At 31.8% G+C, this 20,671-nt stretch overlaps 2 protein-coding genes, 1 long non-coding RNA gene and 4 other non-coding genes across 10 annotated transcripts in view; 2 read left to right on the forward strand and 5 right to left on the reverse strand.

Moving 5' to 3' along the window:
- The window catches only part of LOC103495311 (uncharacterized), an 8,643-nt gene extending 8,560 nt beyond the window's left edge, over positions 1–83 (forward strand). Inside the window, exon 5 of the long non-coding RNA XR_007820189.1 lies at positions 1–83. This exon is cut by the window's left edge and continues 736 nt beyond it. This is a non-coding gene — a long non-coding RNA (uncharacterized LOC103495311).
- A 157-nt stretch (positions 84–240) lies between these two features.
- TRNAP-CGG (transfer RNA proline (anticodon CGG)) lies at positions 241–312 on the reverse strand. Its single transcript has one exon. It is a non-coding gene; the product is annotated as a tRNA-Pro (tRNA).
- A 4,525-nt stretch (positions 313–4,837) lies between these two features.
- On the reverse strand, positions 4,838–4,909 carry TRNAP-UGG (transfer RNA proline (anticodon UGG)). Its single transcript has one exon. It is a non-coding gene; the product is annotated as a tRNA-Pro (tRNA).
- A 1,275-nt stretch (positions 4,910–6,184) lies between these two features.
- TRNAP-AGG (transfer RNA proline (anticodon AGG)) lies at positions 6,185–6,256 on the reverse strand. Its single transcript has one exon. It is a non-coding gene; the product is annotated as a tRNA-Pro (tRNA).
- Positions 6,257–6,347: 91 nt separating this feature from the next.
- On the reverse strand, positions 6,348–6,419 carry TRNAP-UGG (transfer RNA proline (anticodon UGG)). Its single transcript has one exon. It is a non-coding gene; the product is annotated as a tRNA-Pro (tRNA).
- Positions 6,420–7,970: 1,551 nt separating this feature from the next.
- On the forward strand, positions 7,971–9,773 carry LOC107991339 (LIM domain-containing protein WLIM1-like). The gene is made up of 5 exons (XM_051083565.1): positions 7,971–8,284; positions 8,478–8,574; positions 8,759–8,802; positions 8,926–9,009; positions 9,278–9,773. Exons 1-5 carry the CDS (start codon positions 8,147–8,149, stop codon positions 9,518–9,520), a joined length of 606 nt encoding a protein of 201 aa, XP_050939522.1. The 5' UTR covers positions 7,971–8,146; the 3' UTR covers positions 9,521–9,773.
- A 1,571-nt stretch (positions 9,774–11,344) lies between these two features.
- On the reverse strand, positions 11,345–19,838 carry LOC103495314 (kinetochore protein SLK19). Of its 4 annotated transcripts, none has more exons than XM_008456823.3 (18): positions 19,618–19,838; positions 18,807–18,886; positions 18,051–18,144; positions 17,803–17,911; positions 17,689–17,727; positions 17,372–17,455; positions 17,216–17,277; positions 16,675–16,777; positions 15,706–15,846; positions 14,471–14,539; positions 14,334–14,390; positions 14,014–14,253; positions 13,217–13,300; positions 12,964–13,044; positions 12,755–12,825; positions 12,324–12,533; positions 12,098–12,191; positions 11,345–11,995 (listed from the first exon to the last, which is right to left on the reverse strand). In XM_008456823.3, the coding sequence occupies exons 2-18, from the start codon at positions 18,865–18,867 to the stop codon at positions 11,690–11,692; spliced, it is 1,905 nt and encodes a 634-aa protein (XP_008455045.2). In that variant the 5' UTR covers positions 18,868–18,886; positions 19,618–19,838; the 3' UTR covers positions 11,345–11,689. The 4 variants fall into 4 exon arrangements, with proteins under 4 accessions (XP_008455045.2, XP_008455042.2, XP_008455041.2 ...); XM_008456820.3 differs by having other exon boundaries at positions 12,964–13,074; positions 18,807–18,902; positions 19,618–19,837; XM_008456819.3 differs by having other exon boundaries at positions 12,964–13,074; positions 19,618–19,836.
- Positions 19,839–20,671: the final 833 nt, after the last annotated feature.

The following is a 20,671-nucleotide window of genomic DNA, read 5'->3' on the forward strand; positions in this document are numbered from 1 at the left end:
TTTAGGAATATCTAGTGGAATGAAACATTGGACCTCTTCATACTTTGAACATGGTTTCCCTGGTAAAATGATCACTTTTTGTGAGTGAGGCTTTTTTTTTTTTAAATTAACTTTTTATGTAATTCTAATTTACTCATTACTCACTAAAAAATTCTTTTTGGATGTTAAAAAAAAATTCTTTTCAGTTAGGTTCTTTTTGTAAAATGAAGGTATTAGAAATATAAATATTGCAAAAAATGAGGGGCATTCCGAGAATCGAACTCGGGACCTCTCGCACCCGAAGCGAGAATCATACCACTAGACCAAATGCCCTCCTCATGTTAGGGAATCCAATGTTTCATAAATTACTTCATCATCATTTTATAAATTCCATTTTATCTATCAAACGCGGAAATTTGTTCATCAAATCTCTATGACTTCGCTGACGATTGATCAATAAAGAAAGTGGTCAATAATGAGATCTATGTGCCAATGTTGCTATTTTATACCTTTTAGATCTAGACAGCTGCAAAGTTTGACTTTTCTCAAATTCGGTATACAGAAGTAGGTACATGCCAGTCAATTGGGAGAGAAGAAAATATTGATGGAAACTAATCCCTAATACAAATTCTAGTTTGAAAGTTTCACTTGAACCACACTTTTTGAACACACAAAGTAAACAAATATAGAATACTAAAGATTTGGTTAGACATGTTGATTAACATCTATATATTTTCAGTACCAAGAGTTAAGTTACTGCTTCTTACTGTTGCATTCTTTACCAGTTCCTTCTACCTATAATCTCATTAGTTGAATTCACTTCCTGTGGGTTGGGTAGAAATATACAGTGCGATGAAGATGATGTTCAATGCTAGATCTATTAAAAGCTATTGCAGGTTTAAATATTATTTTGGTTATAAACTTATACTTCTTTGGGAATAATTAGTTTATTTAGATTCATGTACTTTCAACTTTGGTTAATTCTAATGATTATACTTTCAATACATATATTTTGGTCCTTGTACTTTGGTTCATGTTGGCCTCATTTTTTTCTACCAAAATTTTAGAATGACACTTCAATCACTAAATTCCTTAAAACTTAGTTTTAAACTTGAATTATAGGTTTTTCATTGGTGTATTAAATATTTACGGACATAGATCAACATGGTCACTTTACTTTTAAAAGTTCAAGGATCAAAATCGTGTTTTGAAAGTACATAGACAAAAATAAACAAAAGTTGAAAGTAGTGAGACCAAAAATAGTATTAATAATATTAACTGTTTATTTGAGTTTTTCAGTTACAAAATGAGAAAAGATATTTTGTCTTTGTCTAAAATACATTCAATCCCCATGACCTTATAGCAGTGTGGGAGATATTTATCCGTATAGTTCTGTTGCTTTTAAAATACCATTTCCTGCACCTTTGACAATCTTTTTTAGTAAAATGGAGTGAGGATCTAAATTACAGATCTCTTGATTGTTAGCACGAACTAATGGCAGTTGAGCTTAGCTCATTTTGACTTTAAAAATATGACATGCTCTGGGATTTAGGAGAATGTTGAAGAAAGCAATTACCTCGGAGCCTGTCTTCTTTAGTTAAAGTTCTTTTACTGGATCTCAGAGTTTCACTTTGTGTAATTTCCATTGCACTTTCTTTTTCTCATCATTTAATGTTTGGTCATCGTCATACAATAACACATATATTGAATCCTCTTGCTGCTGGTTGGGAATTTTTTACACTGTAAAATGGTATTATCATCATTTGCATCAACCTTTTTTTTTTTAGTTGAAGCAGTTTCCTATTATTACTGAAAACTCAAAATTGTTTTATCACTTTTATGCCATTTTCAGTTGACTGAAAATCAAGGTGCTTCTTCTCATACATCTAACGTTAGAAAATTGTCATGTGGCCTTATCAAATAGTTTGTTGATAATTAAATATGGAAAAATGATAAAAGAGGGAATAAAACCTCAAATACAATTGGGGCATTCCGAGAATTGGACTCTGGACCTCTCGCATCCTAAGCAAGAATCGATCAAATGCCCATTAATGGGAAGACATAGCTGAGTTGTAATACTTAATCAGATTGTCTATTTTTCTTGTTGGTAGTAGGATTTAATATCATGAAACTGCCAGTTTAATGGGGGATAACCATTCACTGGCTCTTGATTTTATATCTTTCCTGATACTGAATCCCGATTCTGCTGTGTTAGCTTCTACATGAAAATATATATATATATATATATATATATATATATATATATATATATATATGACTTCCAAAAAGGACAATTCTGTAACAGATTGATTAGGGCATTCCGAGAATCAAACACGGGATCTCTCGCACCCAAAGTTTGAATCATACCACTAGACCAAATAGCCTATTCATGACAGTAAATCTAATTTTTTTAGATCTCTTCATCATTATTTTATAAATTCTATTCTATCTTTCGAACTCTGAAAATTGTTGATCATATCTCTTTTGAATTTTCTGATGATTGATCAATAAATAAAGTGACGTTTCTATGTGCCCATATTATTATTTTATACCTTTTAGATCTAGACAGCTGCGAAGTTTGACTATTCTCGAATTTGTTATAGAGGAGCAGGTACAATCGATTGGGATAAGAGAAAAAACTGTTGGAAGTTAATATGCAAATTTTAGTTTGACTGTTATACTCGAACCGCTCATTTTGAGCATACAATTAAATGAAATATAGATTAGGCAAATTTGGTTAGACATGTTGATTGATCAACATCTGTAATTTTCAGTGTTTGATTTGGTTATGTTATTGCTTCTTAGTGAAGCATTTACCGTTCCTCCAACCTATGGTCTCATTAGTTGAATTCAATTCCTGTGGGATAGGTAGAAATATATATGGTGATAAGTGGATGATAATTATGATTTTCAATGCTGGACCTATGAAAATTACAGTAAGTTTAAATATTATTCTGGTTATTGAACTTTCGACTTTGATTTGTTTTGGTTCATAAACTTTCAACTTTTATTTAGTCTTTTTATGTAGCCACAAACTTTTATTACAGGGTTTTCATTGTGAGTGAAATTTGTGGGTTTTTTTAACATAGATTAAAATGTGATCACATGGAAAAGTACAGGATAAAAAATTCACGTTTTGTAATAAAAAACTAAAATTAATTAAAGTTGAAGGTAGATGGAGCAAAAATAAATATTTAAAACTACATTTCTAATTTATGTTTTGCCGTCACAAAATGAGAAAAAGTGTCTTTGTCTACATAAGTTTTTGTTTCTATTTTTATTTTTAGAATGGAAGTTAGATATGTATATATCCATGTAGTTCTTTTGCTAATACAGCGTGTTTCCTACCTTTGTAGCAATTTTTTAGTATAATAGGTGGAAGATTTGAATCACAAATCTCTTAATTGTTAGCACGTAAGTTATGTTAATTGAGCTAAACTCGTTTTGGCTTTTAAAAAGATGACATGTTTGGGGATCGTTAGGACAATAATAAATAAAGCAAATGCTTTGGATCTAGGTTTAATTTGTTTTTTTTGTTTAAGTACTTTTACTGGACCTCACAATTCCACTTTGCATGGTTTCTTCACATTTTCTTTTTCACACCATTTAATAATTGATCATACATTGACATATATTGAATGCTCTTGCTGCTGGTTGGGAAATCCACTATGTAATTGAGTTATCATTTGATTCAACCTTTTTTTTAAAGTTTATGTAATTACTGTTATTAACTGAATACTCACAAACAATATGTTTTATGTTTGCATGTCAATTTTATGCCACTTTTCAGCTTTCTTGGAAACCAAGGTACTTCTTTCTCATACATTTAATGGTAAAAATCACCATCTGCACCATGTGGCCTGATCAAATAATTTCATATGATGAATATATGTAAGTACTTTCTCACCCGCATCTCTGTCCTGTGATTAATAAGAGAAATTTGTTGATAATTAAATGTGGAAAAATGATAAATATATAATTCTAGATGTGGTAGTGCATTAAAAGAATTGAACTTAGGAAGCGTGGGACCTCACACATACTAAGTGAGAATCAAACCACTAGACCAAATGCCCATAAATGAAAAAATTCACTGAGCTCTAATACTCAATCACATTTTGTGTTTATTTTGTTGGTAGGATTATATGTCATGAAAGTTTATTGGGGATAGATTTACTGGTTCTTATTTTGATATCTTTCCTGATATTGAATCAGGACTATGCTAGTTTAGCTTCTATATGAATATCCACACATACTTATATATTTTGGATGAACGATATATAAACATATATGATTTCCTAAAAGAACAATTTTGTAAAAGATTGTTCAAGGGGCATTCCGAGAATCAAACTCGGGACCTCTCGCACCCAAAGCGAGAATCATACCACTAGTATTCATGGCCCTATTCATGACATAGTGTGCAATAAGTTTTGATAGATCTCTTCATGATTGTTCTATAAATTATATTTTATGTATCAAACATTGAAAAATTGTTGATCATTTCTCTTTGACTTGGAGGATTCATCATTGAAGAAAGTGTGGCATTGATGAAACCTTTGTCCCACTAGTATTAATCTTATACCTTTTAGATCTAGAAAGCTGCAAAAATTTGACCATTCTCAAATTAGTTATAAAGGAGTAGAGTAGAATCAACTGTGAAAGAGGAGAAAAAACTTGTTGGAGTGAGTTAATCCCTAATGCAAATTTTAGTTTGACAATTTTACTTGAAACCACACATTTTTAGCACACGAGTAAAAAACAAATGTAGAATGCTAAGCTTTGGTTATTTTGGTTTCTACATGAACTGATTCCAAAGAAAAAAAAAAAGGACAATTTTGTAAAAGATTGTTTGACATTCAAGGGGGCATTCCGAGAATCGAACTCGAGACCTCTCGCACCCAAAGCGAGAATCATACCACTAGACCAAATGCCCTTTCGATGTGCAAGTAATGTTTTAGTTTTTTCTTTACATTGTATTTTGGTAAGGTTTATTAGTAATGAATAACTTTGACATTTAATGAAACCCATGTGCAAATATCAATAAATAATAACAGAGCTTCTTCTACTTTTTAGATCTAAACAGCCAGCCCCAAAATGTGATCATTATTCTCAACTTGTTTGTATAGGGACGTAGGTAACAACCTATACCACAAGGATGATGAACAGGGAGCAAATGAAAGATCTGTTAAAAGCTATAAAAGCTATTACCCGATGTAAGTTGCACTTTGAGAACAAACGAAAAAACTTATGTAAAACAAAAACAAGCAACTGAGTTTCAAATTATATATGGCCTAACGAACCAAAATATTTATAAAATATAACAAATTCTTAACATTGATAGAAGTTTATCAAATTTTGTGTCTAATATTGATAAAATTTAAAATTTTATTATATTTTATAAATATTTACGGTAGTGTTGCCATTTATAATTATTTTCCTTTTAATAACTACTTTTAAGGTATTAATTTTGTTTTTAGTTTTTTTTAAAGTATCGTGTTTCTTTTTTTCTCTAAAATTCTATACTATGATTCTGTAGTTATTTCAAAATACTTGAATTCTTGACTATTTTAATAGTTTATTTTTTTTTAAAAAGAAAATCATGTTATCAAACCATGTCTAAAGCTTTAAAAACTATTTCATTTTTAGTTTTTGACATTAATATGTTTTCGCACCATTTATGTAGCATGATTTTCATCACAACTCTTCAAGAAACTCTTCAAGAAAGCTTTGAATTTGTTAACCAAATGAAAAGAGGAACATGTTTCGGAAGCTTTTAATAACCTACTTTTATTTTTGAAACTAGGTTAAAATTAAAAATCCAAATGCTATCTCAAACTTATTTTGACTTCGAACATGCATTTCTATTCATTACAATTTTATTTTTAAGCACTCAATGCCTGTATATATATGATGTGTGTGTGTGTATAGAAGCTAAGGTTCCATACATTGATTTTCTTTTAAAATGGTAAATAAGGTGTTGTCACATATTATTCAAACTTCATTTGAGTTTATAATTAGTTTCTTTTCCATTTTGATGTCATGTAACTTATTGTGTATTATGTTCCATTTTCAGGCCAGGTGAAAATTGGAAATGCTTGCTTCTGTTTCTCCCGGGAACTGAGGTCAAAAAAAGGTATATATGAAGTACTTTTCCCATACTTGTTAATATATTAGCCAAAAGTAAGAATTACCAACCAAAACAATTATAGGGGCATTCCGAAAATTGAACTCGGGACCTCTCGCACCCTAAGCGAGAATCATACCACTAGACCAAATGCCCTCTTTGAATAAAAAATGTTCATTTAGTATTTTGTCCATTCTACCAACAAAATCATTTACAAAATATAGTTTATTTGGAAAATTAATAACATGGGGCATTCCGAGAATCGAACTCGGGACCTCTCGCACCCAAAGCGAGAATCATACCACTAGACCAAATGCCCAACTTGCCCTAAAATGTAGGGCTCCAACTAGTAATCTTATGTCATACAGTCATAAATTTTAAAAGAGTATGTTTGATAGGTCTTCAAAACTCTCCATTTTGTGCATAATAAATATTTGAACTCCAGAAAAGTGTAACAAGTCCCTTTGTCTAATAAGTTTATTAATTTTTTCCAAAAAAAACTATTAAGATATCTGACATAAAAATTTGAAAATTAAATGTTTATTAGACACACAATAAATAAATTATGTTCGATAAAAAATTCATTAAATTAATTTTTTTTGCATATGCTATTATAAATAAAGCACAAACTTGAGTAAAATAACGAAAAGCTTTAAAACGTATTGAAAATAAGCACGATAAAGTTTAAAATGTCCTATCCTCTTACAAAATGCATGAATTCCTAAACTATAATAATATAATGAAAAAAATGAATTTAAAAAAATGTTGGGACATTCCGAATCAAGACCTCCTCGTAACCTAATCAAGAATCGTACCACCAGACCAAATCTCCTTTTTTGTGCATAATTTAAAAAAACTAAATTTACTTAATATTTATCGAAACCTTTCTTTTTTTCAAAATAGAAAACAGTTGAAATTAAATTTTTAAAAGAAAATGTTGAGGGAAAATAGACTTTTGGTCCAATAAACTTATGCTATATATATGTTTGATTAACAAAATCTCTAAACATACGTTTTAGTTTTTTAAATTTGGAAAATAGTGTTTAATCCTAATTTAATTTGGCTATGCAGTCGACTAAAGAAAAAATAATTTGACTTTTTAAAGTGGCACACTTCATTTTTCTTTTAAATTTTTATTGTACAACCATTCGAGTTATACAAAGATGTAGATGCAGTCCAGACATCGTCTACATCACTTTTTTTCTTCTTTCTCTCCCTATATATATGAAAGGGATTTAAGGGAAGAATTTTTAAATACTTTACCTTTATTTTCTTTAATATATACATATTTTATTCTCAACCTTCATAATTGGTTATTAATAGTAGCTAACTAACATACATTGCAAATGTTCCTTCAAAAATATTACATAGGTATAATCTCAGAATTCTCATGAGTTCATCAAATAATAAAAGTAGGTTTTAGGCGCTATATTATCAAGGTTTTCAGTTGATCACTATATAGCTATTTTGAATCATTTATCTCTTTCAAGTATATATAAACAACATTTTAAAGAAAAAATTATTTCAGTTATTTTTTCTTAAATAAAGAAAAGTGATGAGAGAGAAGAGAAGACTGCGATGAAAAACTAATAAACTTTTTCAAAGCATTCATCAAAGAGCTAAGGTAGAGAATTTTTATGGTATTTGTTTTATAGATTATTATTATTATTTTTATACAATCTTCTAATTTAATCCCAAAGAAAAAAAAAATTAAATTAGTTGCTATGAATTTGCTAATTATATCCATTGGCTTATCGTTAAACCAGCTAATTTGAACTAATCTCCACCACTTACATTACAATTCACACCCCCACAATTTTCTCATACAATTGTTGTTATTTTCTCTCTTCATGTTTTTCATTATTTAATCACAGCTTTAAAGAAAAACACAAACCCACGACGCAAACAAACAAACAAACAAAGAGAGCAGTGGCATTACCCAGAAAAGATAAAGAAGAAGGGAAGCCACTCTCTCCAGCCCGTTCCTCATCGTTGTTCGGTCGGTTTTAGAGCGTTTGGGGAGGCATATTATATAACAAAAAAAGGATGGCTAGCTTTGCAGGAACCACACAGAAATGCATGGCTTGCGAGAAAACCGTTTATCTTGTAGATAAGCTGACTGCTGATAATAGAGTGTTCCATAAGGTTTGCTTCCGATGCTACCATTGTAGAGGCACTCTCAAGGTAATGTAATATATGTGTGTGTGTTTCTGTATCGAAAACAATTTTACGAACATGCATTGGATGCTTGTTTGATGACAATGATTTCGATTTGAAAATAATTTCTAAAAGAAAGAGAAAAAGAAAAAGAAAATTTGAACAAATAGGTTAATTAATTGATTTGTATATAATTAATATGCTATATATGGTTTTGCAGCTTAGCAACTATTGTTCCTTTGAGGGAGTGCTCTATTGCAGGCCTCACTATGATCAACTCTTCAAGAGAACTGGCAGCCTTGACAAGAGCTTTGAAGGCAATTTTTCTTTTTCCTTTTTCTTTTTAATTTCAAATCACACCCTCTATATAATTTTCCTATCTTTGCAGAATTAGAACATTTGAAATTTATTTTAAACTTTATATATACATATACTGTAAGTTTTTCCAAAAATGATAGGGTATAATATAATTCTAAAATCGAATATTTTTCTTTTCATCAGGAACTCCAAAACTCATGAAACCAGAAAAGCCCAGCGAAAATGAGGTAATATTCTTTTTATCAATTAATTATACTTTTATATTTATATATATATTGAAAAACAATGTCGAGAAACCAAATTATAATCAAACAAGATTTGATTTTGGATTGAACTTTGGACATGAACAGAATGCAAAGTCAGTGTCCAACATGTTTGGTGGCACCAGAGACAAATGTTCAGGCTGTACCAAGACTGTTTATCCCATTGAAAAGGTAATACTTTACAATAAAAAGAAATATAATTTATCAAACAAAAATTACTGATGAGTTATTTATTATTACTATCATATAGAGTGTTTGTTACTTTGATACATAAAAAAATTCAATTTCAACGATCATTTAAAATATGCACTATATCGATCTCAAGGTTAGAAGTTAGACATAAAAATGAGTATAGATATAAAAATGTATAGGAAATTGGTTCTTTCACTCCACACATATCGTCCAAAAAAAGTTGAAGATGTTGTGTTTGTGGGTATAGGTAACGGTGAACGGGACGGCGTACCACAAAAGCTGCTTTAAATGTAGCCATGGAGGATGCACAATAAGTCCATCAAATTACATAGCACATGAGGGAAAACTATATTGCAAACATCATCACATTCAACTATTCAAGGAGAAAGGAAATTACAGCCAACTTGAAACTGAGCGCCAAAAGAACAATTCAGCAGTGGCAGCGGCAATCAAATTAACCACTCCAATGGAAATTGCAGCTGAATCATAGCAATATATGATATTATATCAATCTCTCACATCTTTTAATTCTTCACACCTTCAAAAAAATCAAATATTGTTGAATATTGTTTGTTGCAAAATTTGTGTTGTTTGTTTTCTCCATTTCTTTAAAAGTGGATTATTATTATTATTATTATCATTCTCTGTGGAAGGTCAGTTTGTTGATGATGTTTTCACCATTTTTAGTTGTAAACGTTTTAACAAACTATTTATATTATTTAATGTCATCCAAAGTTTTCTTATTTTCTTTTACATCTTATTATACATTTTTTTTTATTTATTAACAAGTAGTGTCTAAAAGATAAATAAATTTACCAGTCCTCAATCATCCAAACATACTCTAATATATGATCTTTTCCGAGAGTCTTATTAAAGTAATCAAGAAATTTGTAATTGGAACCATATAATGAGGTACGAAAATTCCTCTAACAAATCTTTTAAATCGACAAGTTAATTCAAAACACATATAATATATTAACTTATTTTAGTGCGACCTCCATCAATCTTTCTTCTTCAATTGCTTTTGAATACCTTACCATAATTTTTTTGGAGTTATGTATATGGACAATAATTTTTGTGTCATATCTAATTACCACTTCTAGTCATATGTTTTTGTGCTCTATCATGGAGTTAGAGAACCAGTAACTTTTGTTTATCTCCGAACACGAAGTTATCATCCACGATATTAATTTTTAGTTCAATGTTACGTATTTCGCGTATGTTCAATAGTACAAGGATATTCTTAAAATGACTAGATGGTAGGAGGATAACATACTTTAAAACTCAACATATTTTGAAAAGAAAAATTAGTAGAACGAATTGTTTTTTATTTCTATTTAACAAAATATGATATTTAAGGTATTGACACTTGTTTAATTAACACGATATGAGATAGAAAAATTGAAAGCAATGCTAAACCGTATAAGAACTCCATGTTAAATCAACAACCCAAATACACTAAAAAAAAAATAGTAGGAATCCAAAAAGAAAGACTTTTTGAACCATGACTTAAAATAGTTTGCACCTCAACCATCTTTGAACAAAGACTATTGTAACCCAACATATTATAGTAAACACATACTATTATTAACCAACTCTACACTCCAGACATCTCATATATTTTTAATTCTTAAGATCAATTACGCTCCAATGTGTAAACCTTGGGGATATTTAGAATAGGATACAAGTAATTTTAACGTAAAAAAAAAAATCTCCACCATAATCAATAATTGGTTACAACGAGTTCTTTTTAGTTACAACATACACATTGAATATCTCAATACAATAAATCTTGGTAACAACATAACAATAGTAGAGATTTATTTGGAGTTACCTATGATATCTCAATACCATAATCAATAACCGATTACAATGAGTTTTTTTTAGTTACAACATACATGTCGAATTGAGCTAAATTTTAACATGTTCTTGAGAAGAGGGTCTTACATCTAAATAGTAGAGATTTATTTGGAGTTACCTTTGGTTTCCACTTCGAAATCATCAAAATAAAATTTGCTACACAACATAACAATAGATGATTGACTTGCAAACAAAACATTATATGATTTCGACGATGTTAGGATGGATAATGAAAGATCAACAGAAGCATAGGTGATATCAGAGCTTGGTTCACAAAACTTAGATATTCTCCTCCTCACTCATTCCCTGTAGTCCCTCTCTTACAATTGTTTTTTTCATTCTATCCTCACCACTTCTTTGATATTGGCCTAACACATTGCAAGTAAAAATAAGGGCAAAATCCAATCACTCTCCCAACCCAATAACCAATCTTCAAATAATAGGCACAAACAAATCAAAAAAAGACCTTGTATTGACCAAATGTAAATTTCAACCATCTACACTTATAACAGAAATGTACAAATGTTTAGGAACAAATAAATTGGATTTCACAACTCAATTTCATCCGAGGGATAGACTAAAGGATACATGCATTTACAGTATGTATGTTCTAAACAAGCCTATAGTAATGCACATATTTCCATTTTCCTTTCTCCATTTTCCTATGGTACACACACATCCCCCTCACCCCATCATTTGCTCATCCATCAGTTTCGAGAGCAGAAAAATGGTCAACATCATATCCATAACCACGCGAGAATCCAAGGCCAAAGTTGATGAGAGTTCAAACAGTTCCATATCAAGAACCACTTTCAGCCTTGTAATCCTTTATCAACAACTCAGCAACAGAAACAAGGAGCTCAACCATCTCAAAACCAGCAGCAGAAACAAAATCTATCTTTCCCAGGCTAGCGTCTCCTTGTCCTAAAACATCATGAGAATCATGTAAAGTCTCCTCACTGGATCCAGCATTCGCCTCAGCAGACCAACTAATGGGTAAGGAGCTGCTAAGTGCAGTCTTTATGAGTTTTGCCTCATTGATTATGCCCTTGAGAGCTTCCAACATACTTGTTCCTGGACCTTCAAGCGTAACGGACTCTTTAGCCTGCAAATTAACAAAAGTTATAATTGTAACAAACTTGAGCCCCATAATAAGTGATTTGATGTTCTTCCAGTAACTCAAATGATGCAATAAGCAAATGGCCACCTTCAGAAGAGAGAGACGAAGCCTGTGAATTGAAGAGGTCAGTTGCTCCATGCTTTCAATACTTTCTCTAAGAGTTGCATTCTCAATTTTTATTCTGCAAACAGATAAAAAGAAAAAGTCAAGCCTTTCATACACGAGTAGATGCCACTGAATATCACATGCAATACCCGTTCATACATGAGTAACAATCCTGCAATTCTAAACCACATCACAAATGTTAACTAACCTGGCAAAATCCACAGCAGACTTCCGAGAAGAGTAATTTTCTTCATTATCCAAGTGAGCTGCAGCTTCACTTCCACTGATTTCTGGTGTACCTACCCAACGTCTCAGATATGTACCCTTCAGCAAGCCTTTTAATTTCCCCTCTCTCTCGTGGGTAACAATTTTTCTTTCCACAGTGTCAGCTCCTCGTTTCAAGTCATGAGCACTTTTCCTTGCATAAGGGGCATAACATGCGGGTCAATCGTACAATCCATATCCACAATGTAATCACTCTAGTTAAATGTTTGTTCAAATCATTTCGAGGAAAAAATAAGAAAAAGCAGTTGCAAACTTGCAGTCACAAATTGTATTTACTGGACCCAGTTCCTATGGTACATTGTCATGAGAATCAAACACAAGACAACAATCAGTCTCAAGCTCCAATTCACATACTCTTTAAGTAGTTGAAGCTCTTGCTTTACTTCTGCCAGCTCCATTAGTGCTTTAACTTTTTCATGGGTAACCTGGAGTCAATATCACTGTCATTTCATAATTGGATCAACCCACCATCACTTTCATTCCAAGTAATAGTGGCCTGTAGGCAGTCTTTTGAGACATTTTAAAACGATAATCTGAAATCTTGAACCCAAAGTGAAGAGTACCTGCAGTAAGTTTCTCTGGAGCTCCTCTGTTTTTCTTTGAAGAGCTGCATTGACATCTCTCTCCAGCATGTGCCTCTCTTCCTGTTGTGACAGAAGTAACAAAGCTGAAACCTACAGAAAGATCCATAATTAAGAGATCAATCGGAAGAAAGATAGGACAATACTCCAGAGATAATATAGAAGTGGATATTGCTGAATCACGTAAGATAACACAGCAGAGAGGCAGAAAAGAACGATGGGAATAATATTATACCTTTTCTTGAAGGGCCAAAGCGAGGGCTTCAGAGGCCTCAGAATTTCCATCAGCAACGGAATCTGGTAGGCCATGAATTTCCTTCTGTAATGCGTTCAAACAGTTGTAAGAAATTTAACTCCATCCTCATGGAAAACCATACATTCGCTTATAAAATTTTTCACTGAAGGATGAAAAAAAATTGGCCTTTGAGAACCAATGCCAATGCTTTTCACAAACATTAATTTACAATACTTTTCACAAAAAAATTGGCCTTTGAAAACCAATACCAATGCCAAAAGTTCTCATTCAGTTAATATAAATTAATTTAAGAAATTATATCTTATGAATAAAACATAATTTACAAGATACTTTTCATAAATTCGATTCCATCAAATTAAACGCTGCTAATATACATTGTCAGGCTTGTAGTAAATAACAATCTCATGCACATCCAAACGGTTTAATCCTGGGCTTAAGAATCTCATTCCTGCATGCTAAATGCTTCATTATAGTTTTAGTCTACAAGATATCACAGCTGCCATATAAATAACATGTTACTCCACCCCAAAGAAACACAAAGAAAATAAGAGCGGAATAAGGAATCCCAATAAAATGGACCAAAAGTAGTTTCATTAAATGATACTTACATACAAACAACCAATAGACAAATGGACTACTGCATGAGCAAATCGCAGATAGTAAATCCATAAGCCTATAATACTATTGAGTATTGACACAACAAGATACTGCATAGATTCTATATTATCATTTATTCCAAATTGAAGGCAGTTCATTTCTGCATCCAATATACCCACCTTGGCATTGGTACTCAAATGCCCATCCTGGGAATCATTTTCTTCTTTCAGCACTTTCTCAGAATCCTTCAATTTTTGAACTCCCCAGCCATATTGCATAATCTTTTCTTCAATCTCTCCTATTGTCGAATGCATATTAGACATTTCTTTGTCCAATAAATTCGATATATAATCTCGATATTGAGAATAGTATTGACAAAACCCTGAAATCTTGCTCTTGACTATATCATCCATGCGAATCTGGCATTGGAGGTAAACAAGATGATATATGTGTAAAATTAGGTTATGTCTTCTACCCAAAAGGTGGAAGAAGTACTGACCAGCTTCAATTCCAAATCATGCACCTTCTGCTTTAAATGCTTTTCAATTTCCACACCCTACACCCACATAAAAGATTCACAGTAAAACACCTGAAGAAGTTAAACGCAAAGTTGAAATATTGGAGAAACCAACATACCATCCGTAGCTTATTTTGAAGATTGTCCATTGTTTTCTTCATTGTCTCCAGTCCTTCTTCCAAAGAATTCTGTCTAAAGAGAAGTTAATCCATTTGCACAAGAACCATATTCAACCAAAAGACTGGAATAAATAGCATTATGTGCAATAAGGATGATTTCATTTGCTAGTAATAAAGAGCATACAATATTCATAAAAGCATTCAGTAATATGAACAGAATCATAAGCAGAACAGACTAATTACCGGACACAATAATAAAAAATAGCATTGATTTCAAGGAGATTTACAAGTTCCCAAGCACTTTGAGAAGCAACAACTCTCACACAAACTATTTTTAGAAAACACCTACACCAACACCTTAACTCCCTGTTATAACCACCTTCCAACAATCAACTCCTTTCTAACCACAAATATGGCCTCCTAAATACCATAAACATATATTCCTAACATACTCACCTCGCGATCAGTAATGACAAAGACCCTAGTTTACCACAATTGCACAAAGCTTACGGAAATTGGTAAGTACTTCACCCGAAAAATAGAAACCATTCCACTCCCCTTCCAACATTCCAAACTGCATATTAAATTACTAAAGCTTGGATAGACAATTACACTTTATCAATTAGGCATCTTGTTCCATCAGGATATTATAGAAATTTGCAAACTTGGATAGACATTACAATCTTTACCTAAAACTTGGATAAATGTGTTATGATTTATACATTCTAATTGCCTTTTGTTAGAAGGATAGTTAAAAGATAGTTTCATGTATGTTAATGAATTATAAAATATATGTCTAGTACATACTGATAGATGTCAAGTTTCAACACCAATATAAATTTAGTGGCTCAGTTAGCATAAATTGAACCAAAGATAGAAATTGTGACACATTTAAATCTAGGGCCTAATTTGATAAAATTGAAAGTTCAATGGGGAAAATGGATACACCTTGCTAAGTTTACGGTGAAAATTATTTTTTTCCCTGATTAATTATAGTAAGCTAGTAATTGAAAAATTAATCACTAGAAGAAAAATAAAAGAAAAAACATATCAAATAATCCATACGAATAATAAATCTCTTTACAGTACAATAACTATGGGATGGAGGACCAAACCTCCAACTTCTAAAAAGGAAGCCCATGACAATTACCATTAAGCTAAGCTCGCTTTGGCTCATACGAATAATAAATAATATCATACAATGAGAAAAATCCAATTCCTAATTGGAAACTTACTATATATCTAAACGTTGAAGAATCATTGAAACTCCACATTTCTGGAGGATCATGTAAAAGACACTGACATTTTTCGTCCCAGCTAGTATCCATAAATCCTTCAAGAGAATTCTGTCTGATCTCATAAAACTTATTGATTACCTAATAGATAGAGAGAAAATTGCTATTAGAAATGAGCGATGGGAAGAAATGAAGAACTTCGTGCAATGACCTCCATGCATTAAATATTGAATTCTCTGGAAAGGAGAATAGAGAGTAACAAATCAGAAACAGTGATTAGAAAAACACAGCTATATTATAAATTCATTTTAAGATTACTTTGCACATTTATCAAACTTAAATTTGTGAAAATTTTGATATCGTTAAAATTAATGAATTTACTTAAAATTGATTTTTTTCTTGGTTTGTCAAAATTAGTGAATGAACTAACAAAAATTGAACAAAGCATACGAATTGCAAAACTCGACTAAGTCAAGGGTCCAATGAGATGAAATTGAAAGTTTAGGATGAAAATTCATGCAACATGACAAGTTTAGGAGTAAAATTTGAAAATTCCCCATATTATTATTTTGATATGACACTATTTACATTGATAATATGACATCATACAAAGGGAGAAATTCCGATCAGGAGATTTTTTTTCCCTTTAATGAATAATTAAACTTTCATTGACAACATTTGGGAGTAAAAACCTCTTTCTATTCAATAAAACCCTAAAAATACCTAAGATGTTTTAGAATCAAACCAACAAAAGGCCTGCTTGACTTGAGACACCAAGAAACGTCGATATGAATCTTTGGGACAAAAAACAAATAATAAAGCAAGATATTTAGATGTTAGTTACAGTTTTAGATAGGTTGCAATATCATTTAGGGTTTAAGACTGAACTGAAGTGACAACCATCTAAAGATGTTCAAAATATCAGCACAGAAGGAGGATGGGAAGGTAAGGACTTTAATGGCTTGGTACCTGTTTTGAAACCTCATTCCACTCTTCTTGCTTGGCTAGATTAATGCGTAGTGTATCATTAGTTTCTCTCAAATTTAGACAGTCAGAAGACAATTCCTCTAATCTGCATCACCGACACAAGATACGTCACGGTTTTGGATGGAGGGAGGAATAGAAAGTACATGAAGGGAAGTGGTAAAACAATATATAGCAATCCCATAAAACCTAATAGAATATATGTACAATAAAGAGCACCGATTCCTAGAAACTATACTGTCCACCACCATTTGGAATTCCTTCTAAACAGGGAAAGAAAGGAACAAAATAACAAAAAATGAGGAGAGAAATGAAAGATAGATGATAATCACTAAAGTCCTTTATTGATGAGTAAATCCGAAGGGACACCCTGAACCTAATCAATACCCAAACCTCGACCCAAAGACTTTCCTTAAATTGAAGATTCCTATTTCTTTCAAGCAAATATAGAACTTGCACTTGATTCATTGTTTCACTCTAGTGTGATCTTTCAGCAACCAATATCTGATGAAAAGATATGAGATACCTATTTTCGACCTCTTTTAGCTTTTGCGACATCGTTTCTTCTTTCTCCTTTGCCTTCTCAGCCTGGTATCGATCATATCGCAGTTTCAAAATTATTTTTATTAGAAAGAGAAGAAAAGTATAGCCAGAAAACTTAATAAATGAGGGTTTTTATGACCTCCATAATAGAATGATCCCGTTCAGCAAAAGCAGTAGCAACACAACCTTGGAAAAACTTAAGCTGCTTCTCCGATTCCAAATTCTGAAAATAAAGAATGTTTATGATTACAACTGAGATGGAGGATGAAGCAAGTACAATTGACACAGCAAGTTTATTTGAATATTAACTAAAAAGACCTCCCTTCCTCCTTCGTTATAGTAAACTTCTTTAATTAATTATTAACGAAGGCATCGGTATATCCAATTCTTTTTTTGAAAAAAGAAAAGTTACTAAAAGAAGCACAAGTATACAAGAGCAGGAATCAAGAAAAGGACCTTTGCAACCTCTGAACTGTGCAGATCTGCCAGCTGACTCTGGTGACATTGAAGAGAAATATAAGCTAGTAAGGAGGTTTATCACTGACTTGAATGAAAAACTAACCATCATACTTTTATTCTGTAGGCTTCTGCGAGTTCCTCTTGAAGATTGTGATTCTCTCTGGTACAAGCAGCAAACTTCTTTTTCAGGTTCTCAATCTCCTGTTCCAGGCCAGCTGTCCTAATAGGGTCGTAAAAGTTTAGTAATCCCATTATTTATAACTCAACCATTTAAATAAGTCCAAGGCCAACCTTCAACTACACTAAACATATGGAAACCTACCTCTGAACAGGAAAACAATTTGGAAAAGTTATGGTACCTCTGAAAATGCATACGAGTAGCCACAGAAAGGTAACCAGGTCCAGCTTGCTGCATACATAATTGTTCAATATCTTTTCTTAACTCATCACGCTCTGCAGGATGTAAAAATCAGCATTCAAAACATCATAAAATAAATGTAGCAAAATAAACTATGGAAAACCCAGGCCTCAAAAACTAAAAAAGTTAAATGGCTACACAAACCCTAGTACCCTACCATACAAATAGGCAGAAGACTCCGAATTGTCAAATTTGAGCCTCAAAACTTTGTCCAAACAAATAATAATGATAAAGATATGTTACACAATATGAAACACAAACATTTTAGTTTGACTAGGGTGTTTGATTCAGACTCGTGTTAGACACTTGGAGACTCTGACACATGTAGATGATAAGACACTTGTTAGCATAACACATAGGTTAAACAAGCTTAGAACACTTGTTGAATAGACTAAAAAAGACACATATATGACAAAAATAACAAATTTTGAGCGTGAAATACATCAAACTAATTTTTTTTAGCATATAAATGCATCAAACCATTTACTTTGAATTTTCTTATGGTAAAAATTATATAGATTGTTAAAATGTACATTTTAATTAACCTGTCCTAAATTTTTTAAAAATGGATGTATTCCTCAGCACTATTTCTTCGAGTACAACTAATATGCAAAAGTACAAGAGATTCTCAAAATAATATATTGAAGCGATTTTGCCCACATTTAAAAACCGGTACAGGAAATGGGAGATGACATACCATATTCCAACTGTTGGATACGAGTGAGCAAATGTTCATTATCAGGTAACTCTTGATCCATTTGTAGTGTGATAATAAACCTGCAATTTGAGTATCCTAATAAAATAAGAAAATAATTGACTCTACTGTTATTGTTCAAGATCCCAACTTGAAAAATTCAGTGACCTCACAATCTTTATAAAATATATGGGCTACTCCACTCGCTCCCAATTGATTTTGAGATGGAACCCCATGTTATCTAATAGTTATGCATGAAACAACGTAATCCAAATAGTTATTGCTCCCGCACCCAACTTACAATTCAAACAACCGTTTTGAGAACCATGTTCTCCAGAGGGCAAATAGAAATCCCCATCACCACCCTTCTACATAATGAGACGGTGTTCTCCACTATATTTTCCATCCACCATTTTATCACCATTTCTACAAGGTCTTGATTTCATCAATACTATACACGCCATGAGTTAATCTACGAACCCATTTCTTCCTAAACCCCAACTAACCAAAAAAAACATATGACCTTCACTATTACTGCAGCAATTTACACAAAAATGCATGCGTACACACTGAATAGAGGGTCAATCGAATGAACCCAGATAAAATTACTTCAAAATTTCACAATAGAATGGATATTTCCGCACAGATAACCAAATTTTTTTTCCTATAATAGTCCGGAGAGAGACTTCCCATTAAAGAACTAACCCGCTGTCCAAGTGGGGTTCACCCTTCTCATAAAATCGGGACTCTTGAATCAAAAGAAACGACAGAAAAAGAAAAAGAGTTGGAAATCAATCGAAACATAGATAGATACCTGATCAGTTGGGCATATTAAAGGAGAATTGATGCGTATGCTGGACTTGAAAACGGAACTGGGTGGGCTGAAAAATGGGGGAGAAGGGTAAAGAACAAAAAAAAAGATAGGCGTTTGTAATCGAACCCCCTTTGTTTCCTCCTTCTCCCCTCGCGGTCGCGGCTGTTGACAGGACAGCTTCTGCTCTCCGCAAAACAACGGCCTTTGGCTCTCTTTCTTCATTATATTTAATTTGGTTCCCGACGTTTTTGGGTAAATTACACACTCTTTCTTTTCCTTTCGCAATAATCGAAGCCACCTTAATTTCACGACTTAATTTTAAATATAGACCATAGCCAATTAAATTGGTAAAAAATTGAACCTTTCCTAAAAAAAAAATATTTATTATTCGTCATGTTTTGTTATACGAATGCTAAATAGTTTGTTAATTTATTTTATTTTCGAAAAATATTTATTAAAATTGGTCACGTCACAACTTCTAATTCTAGAAAAATTCGTGAAGGACTATTGTATTTTTTTTAAAAAATGTGGACAATAAGTTTTATAGTAAATCACATGTTTCTGTTTCATATTTTTCCATATATTTACCGTCGTGTCGTGTAGTTGGATGTATGACTTTCTAAATATTTTATTAAACACTTTGTATATTTCCTGAATGCTTTGTATTTTATTCTCATACATTTGGGTATTTTATCTCTATACTGTGTAAATGCTTTTGTATTGTAAATGGAATAATCAGAAACATGATCTGTTATAGTATATATCGGTTATGTCTTTGCGGTTCATGAAAGAGAAATGTGAATAATTAATGATAAATTTGATTTTTGAATTTGACATTTTTATTTGTTTCGATTTGATTTAATCGAACAAATTGGTTGGAAAAGATTTGGTGTGTTTGACTTTTTTTATAATATCCAAATATATTTGTTTATTAACCAAAAATTAATTCCATTTGATTTAATCAAAAATATTTCATTAACCAAATTGAACATTTTTTTTATATCTCATTAACAAGCTTTTAAAAAAGTCTCCAAATATTAAGTTTATTTTATTT

Source organism: Cucumis melo, chromosome 1, assembly GCF_025177605.1.
Source record: "Cucumis melo cultivar AY chromosome 1, USDA_Cmelo_AY_1.0, whole genome shotgun sequence".
NCBI lineage: Eukaryota > Viridiplantae > Streptophyta > Magnoliopsida > Cucurbitales > Cucurbitaceae > Cucumis > Cucumis melo.